Source organism: Arachis duranensis, unplaced genomic scaffold, assembly GCF_000817695.3.
Source record: "Arachis duranensis cultivar V14167 unplaced genomic scaffold, aradu.V14167.gnm2.J7QH unplaced_Scaffold_232525, whole genome shotgun sequence".
NCBI lineage: Eukaryota > Viridiplantae > Streptophyta > Magnoliopsida > Fabales > Fabaceae > Arachis > Arachis duranensis.
The window spans coordinates 340,018-346,631 of NW_026264851.1; the positions used below are offsets into that span (position 1 = coordinate 340,018).

The 6,614-nt window shown below is 28.5% G+C and overlaps 1 protein-coding gene across 1 annotated transcript; it reads left to right on the forward strand.

Moving 5' to 3' along the window:
- The first annotated feature begins 1,643 nt into the window (after window positions 1-1,643).
- LOC127744156 (E3 ubiquitin-protein ligase PUB23-like) lies at window positions 1,644-3,552 on the forward strand. Its single transcript, XM_052256437.1, has 2 exons — window positions 1,644-2,165; window positions 2,704-3,552. Exons 1-2 carry the CDS (start codon window positions 1,700-1,702, stop codon window positions 3,540-3,542), a joined length of 1,305 nt encoding a protein of 434 aa, XP_052112397.1. The 5' UTR covers window positions 1,644-1,699; the 3' UTR covers window positions 3,543-3,552.
- Window positions 3,553-6,614: the final 3,062 nt, after the last annotated feature.

A 6,614-nucleotide genomic window follows, 5' to 3' on the forward strand; every position in this document is an offset into this window, starting at 1 on the left:
GTAGCCAAACTCTTCACAATCTATATCGATCCTAGTGCTTATTAAGCGATATATAGAAATTATGATTTTAAATAATATAGTTAATGCATATCTTAAAAATGTCCATAGATATTTGTTTTTATTTATAAATAAAGTATGTTAAGCTTGACTGAAAAAATTTTTAGACTACCGAGGATAAAATCAAAGTCAAAAAACAATACTCTCCATACTCCAAAACAAAAATAACATGTATTAAATATATATTTGTGGACTACAGTATATGCAACTAATTCTATCCAACGCAATACATGCATCAGGTGCGGTAGCAGCCGTCGTCTTAGATAAGTGACCACTAATATCATGACATGTGGCAGAGAGTGCAGTGTGCATCTAGAAATTCATGCATCTAGATACGCACTTCAAACTGCGGTAGTAGTTATGTTTGACCAAACAACACACCGTTGACAAACTTTGAGCCTTTATGACTCGTAAAGTGGTAATAACTACATGATTTATTATATTTATCACATGCTTATTTATTTTATAGTGTGAATCAATTTTCTTTCCATTATATATTTCTATTTACTTTTTTGTTTTATTAAAATTAATAAATAAATTTTCTTCTTAATAAAAGAGATTCATTCTACAGAATAAAAATTTATTTAAAATTTCTCTCTTCTTTTACTCAAAAATTAGCTAGTGTTATTTGATAAAGAATATTCACTAAGACTAAAGATCTAAAATATATATAAATATATTAGTAATTGATTTTAATAATTAATTTTAGTATAAAAATAATATTTTTATATTTTTTATTATTGAAAGATTTGAAGAACTACATCTTTTCTGTATATTTCATTCTTTTTTATATAAGCATCATTATAATATACAAACCACATGCTTGCTCAAAAGATTTGAAAATGTTTCACATATATGGTTACTTTCTAGAAATTTCTTCTGTTACGTTGCCAATACATGCATGTATATATTTATATTATATGTCATTAGTGTATTAATATTCATTAAAGTATTTATTAATTTATTTTTTATTTATTGAATGTGTATAATATAAAGTTAATTTAATTGGTAAGTATTTAAAATTTTAATTAAGAAACCTTGAATTTAAGTTTATAAATAATAAAATAATTTACATAATTATTTATTTAAGTAGTAGATTTTAATTATTTGATTAATATGATAATGCAAAAATTAGTTATTCATATAAAATTATTTTGTTCTGATGAAAATCTAATTCTTTTGGTAATTATACGTGATAATTAAATAGTATTTTAAGAAGTATATTTATGCACCAAAACTTTTTTACCATTAAATCAAAGTACTAAAACACACATTTTTATTTTTACTTTATCAGTTTTTTATTTTATATAATAGATACATAAAATTATATATATTTGTAATAAAAAATATTATTCATATATCAAAATTAATTATTAAAATTAATCACCAATATAGTTTAATTTATTTTTAATATATATTTATATTTTAATATATATTTTATACTGATAATTAACTTTAATTACTGATTTTAGTATACACGTACCATAATCGTTTTTAATAATACCTTAATTGATATATTTATATATAATAGCCACTTTCTCTTACCCAAGTAAGCAAAGACATATTTTCTTTGTTTCTCTCTTCATTCGAGAAACATATCTTCGTCATGCTTTACGTGTATTCCTAATAATCTGAATCAAGAATGGCGGAAATCAAAGTTCCTGAGTTGTTGCTGTGTCCCATCTCGCTTGAGATAATGAAGGATCCGGTGACAACCGTAACAGGGATAACATACGACAGAGAAAGCATAGAAGAATGGCTGCAGCAGAAATCTAATAAGAAGGATTGTATGTGTCCCGTTACAAAGCAACCATTGCCGACGGACCCTCATTTCTTGACTCCAAACCACACCCTCCGGAGGTTTATCCAAGGCTGGTGTTCAGCCAACCAATCCAACGTCGTCGATCGGATTACCACCCCCAGGTCCCCTCTCGACAACTCCCAACTTCACAAACTCCTCACAGATCTTGATGCTCCTCGCACCTTTCAAACCTCATTGAACAAGATGCATGATCTAGCCACTCAGAGCCAGAGGAACCGCAACTTCATGGCTCAACAACCAGTACCCAAGGCCATGGTACAATTCATCACAACCACTTTCAAACAAGGTACTATCAAACCATTTATTTTGGTATTTGTAATAAGCCATCAAAATTCAAATACCATATTTTAATACAAAAATGTTATGAAAAAGTATACGTAAATAATGAAAATACTGAATAATGGAATAATAGATATATTGGATGTTTAATTCATTAGGTGTATGAATGATTATCTTAATATTAAGATTTAGATGAATAATTTAGAGGTGTAGTATATTTTTACTTTCTTGAATCAATTTTAAAACCTATTATTCACATCATTCACAAAAATCATTATTTACCTAACAAAGTCCAAATATTATTTGTACAATAAAATTAGTTATCATATATTATTTATAAATAAATACATATATTATTTAACTTATTTTTAATATATATTTTAATTTATATTTTAATATATACGTAATATGATTGATTATAATATTTTTTTAAAATTTTAAATTAATATTAAAAAATACATAAAAATTATATTTCTAAGAACAACAGCATCTTTCTACCAGTTTCATTTGAGTTCATTCTGATATTGTAATGTCTGAATAATTAGGCGAAACCAGCGGCGTTGAAGAAGCTCTGAGAATTCTTCGCTTACTATGGAGGAGCACTTCATCATCATCATCATCGTCATCCTCGCCAACAACTGGCGGCGGCGGCGGCACAAACATGAAGCCCCTGGTAGGTGAAACCTTGGACTTCATCAAATCGTTGACTTGGATTCTTCAACTCCCAATAATCGACAATGACCTTAACATGGTTAACGAAGCAATGCAAATTCTAAAGCTGACCATCGAAATCACCGATTCAACGCTCTTGGGAAGCTTAAACCACGAGTTCTTCAAACAAATCGTGAGCACCATGAGGAGACTAAGCAAATCATCATCATCAATTCCCCAAAATGCCCTCAAATCCGCGTTACACGTGCTCATAGAAACATGCCCCTTAGGAAGAAACAGAACGAAGATCGTGGAATCCGGTGCAGTTGGCGAACTCATCGAACTGTCCATGGATAAACCAACGGAGAAGAACCTAACGGAGCTTATATTCAAGGTGTTGGGTCAACTGTGCTCGTGTGCAGAAGGGAGAGAAGAGTTCTTGAAGCACCCGGCGGGAATCGCTGTTGTTTCGAAGAGGACGCTGAGGGTATCGGCAGCGACTGATGATGGAGCCCTTCATGTGTTATGGCTGATTTCAAAGTTTTCAGCTACGAATGAGGTGGTTCAAGAGATGCTGAGGGTTGGTGCTGTGTCAAAGCTATGCATGGTGATGCAAGCAGATTGTGCTTCTTATTTGAAACAAAAGGCAACAGATATTCTTAGGTTTCATTCAAAGGCTTGGAATAATTCTCCTTGTATTCAACTCTATTTGTTAACTAGACACCCAAGATGATCATCATCAATTAATCATTGCTAGAATGCTAAAACTTTTTTTTTATGATTTCGTGTCTTCTAGATTATAATTAATCAGTAGTTTTGTAATTTGTAACTATTAATTAGTTATCTTTAATATTTTTAATACTATAAAATTATACACTTTTTTATAATTAAATAAATATTAATTAAATTTTAATAAAAATACTAATTTTTGATATTTTCTGATAAATTTTTTTATTTTATTGATTCGATTACTGATTTAGATTTCAAACCTTATTGGAAAGTGAGTTTTTTGTCTTTTTAAAATCAATTAATTTAATTTTGGAATTAGACTTCTGATCGTTTTAATTAATTTATTCTTTATTTTTTATACAAAAATTTCTCATATATAGATTTGAACTATATATATGTTTTTAAAATATATTTTATTATACAACTTAAAAAAAACGTAAATTTATAAGAATCGAAGCCACAACATATTAATTAGATTGTAAAATGCTTATATCTTAAATATATTTTAATTATATATATTCAATAAATAAAAGGGTGGAATGTATCTTTTAATATATTAGTTCTATTCAATCTCCTATTACATATGTCACATAATAACATGTCATGCATTTTCTTAATTTTGTTATAAAATTGGAAATTAAGTATTTATATTAATCATGGTTTTTCACAACATTCCGGTATCGGAGCCGCTCTTTTATTCTTGTGGGAAAATTTGCTTCATGATGAAGATGCCAAGTAAATTAATTAAAAACATTTGAAGACTTGGACGTTTCTACTTCGGAAGTGTATATACATACAGAATTTAAGAGGAACTTGTGGTGTAAGAAAAAGTGTGGTTGCTTGGAAGATTGAAGATTCATCTGAGAGTTAAACACCTTTAAGGCTTTAACCCGACTCAATCGTTTGCCTCAACAAATTTGAATTGAATTTCATTTTTATCGACAACAGATTTTTCAGGCTCAAATTAAAGCCAAATGATTATTATGAATTTCATCGAATTGAATGTTTCTTTAGCCGACTTGTGTGAAAAAGTTAAGTTCTGTCTGTGTCATATGTGGTGCGTTATTGTAGTTCATTTAAAAATTGAATTGTTGCAGCAGAAATTATAACTACTAGCTACTACTCTATACTCTATCGGCGATTATTGATTTAGTCGATGCCCAACATACGCAACCATTGTTTTCTACACATCAAATATTTATATTATAAGCTTAATTGAGACTTTTCTTGTTCAAATATCGTGTATTATTATTTAAATTATCTGGAAACAAAGCAACTTCTTCTTGGGCTGCTAATTATTATTATTATTATTATTATTATTATTATTATTATTAATTTCTCAATCTTATACGGGTGTTATATTGATCTTTGACCATCAGTATCGTAGTCAAAATGAACTTTAATTTGAGTTAGTAGTTGTCTTGAAGCTCACACTTTTGACGCCTTTGGATAATGACTACTCAGTACTCGCATGATTATTTCTCATAAACATTCCTAGTCAAGCTTAAAACAGTCCTATGTTGAGTGTTTTTTACTCCGTAGTAGGTAAGGGTGTTAAAAAAAATTTAACCAAACTATTTCGTATTTTCGTATAAACCAGTTTTTATTAAAACCACTTTATATAAATTATAACTTTAATCTTTTGTTTTTTTTTTTTGGTTTTTTGGGGGGTGGGGTTGATTAGAAGGGGCTAAAACGTCCAATTATAATCTTGGTGTTAATTGAATGGGTCCAATTTTAAATTAGGGATGAGTACGGAAAGAGAGTATTCGATTACCCGTACGAATCTGAATTGAACTAATTAAATTGGTTATTGGTTATGGAATCAACGGATAATCGAGTCCGATTCGAACCAAATTAATGGCTCTCTAGTAATTGGTTCGGATAACGATTGTGTGAATGCGAAACTCGAACCAATCCGTGGACTCGACCATATATTAATTAAATAAAAAAATTAAAAAATATATATGTCTTTTAATGATTTTGAATTTCTCTCTATTACACTTTTGTATTTAGTTTTTAATGTGTTTGGTGTTTAATATGTTTGTATTTTAATGTGTTTTTTAATATATTTGGTGTTTAACATGTTTGGATTATTTCTATTGATTTTACATGTTTATTATACTTACAGAATTTTTAAGATAAAAATTTTGTTTCTTTTATCAATTTCTATTTTATCGAATATCCAATTATCCAAACCGAACCAATTCGTTCATAATCGATTTGGTTTGCTTCGAATACATACACAAAAAAAATGTAAATTTGAATCAAATCAAACTAATAACAATTCAATTAGTTTGATTCTAATTTCACCAACTATTAGGGAATAATTCGGATTAGATGGGCCTATAGAACCCACCAAAACCCCCCATCGCAACCATAATCTGGGCTTTATTCAACATTCAACTTTTAGATCAATAATAAGGGGTATTAGCATTGTCCTACAATAGATGATTGTCAATACTTTGGTAAAACCCATTTATATAACAAAGTCTAAAAAAAAAAAAAACGAAATAAGCGATATTTAATTATTTATACGAAGAAAAATAAATTAGGGAGGAAAGGAAAGTGTATAAAAAGGTAGGGAGGAAAGAAGTTGAGTATAATAGTATATTGTTATTTTACATAGATATGTGAACAGAAAATGGAAGGGAAAATAATAAAGATGGATTCATTTCCTCATGTTTTTGGATAAAAAGGTTATAGAAAAGAAGAGATAATAATTTAATATAATTTATCTGCCCTTATTCTGTAAGAAAATACTTTTTCTATCTATAATTTTACATTTATATAAAAAATTAATGGAAACAAGAAATCATAATTTCTTAAGTTTATCCATTAAAATAGTATAAACAAATATAACCAAAAAAAAATTTCATATATACATTTCAAATGCAGAGTAAGTATACATATTCAACGCCTCTTCAGGTGCATTTTCTCTCCATTTTTTTAAATCTCTATTAGAGAAGCTACATATATACTTGAAAAAAAATAAAGAGGCAAAATCTATCACTATCAGTGTATATATGTAGGAACATGAAAAATCACGAAGTCGTTAATTTGTATGAGAACAATG

Coding starts and splice junctions, on each gene's coding strand:
- LOC127744156 (XM_052256437.1), top strand. CDS start 1,700: ATGGCGGAAATCAAAGTTCCTGAGTTGTTGCTGTGTCCCATCTCGCTT. Junction 2,166..2,703: donor CACAACCACTTTCAAACAAG/GTACTATCAAAC, acceptor CTGAATAATTAG/GCGAAACCAGCGGCGTTGAA.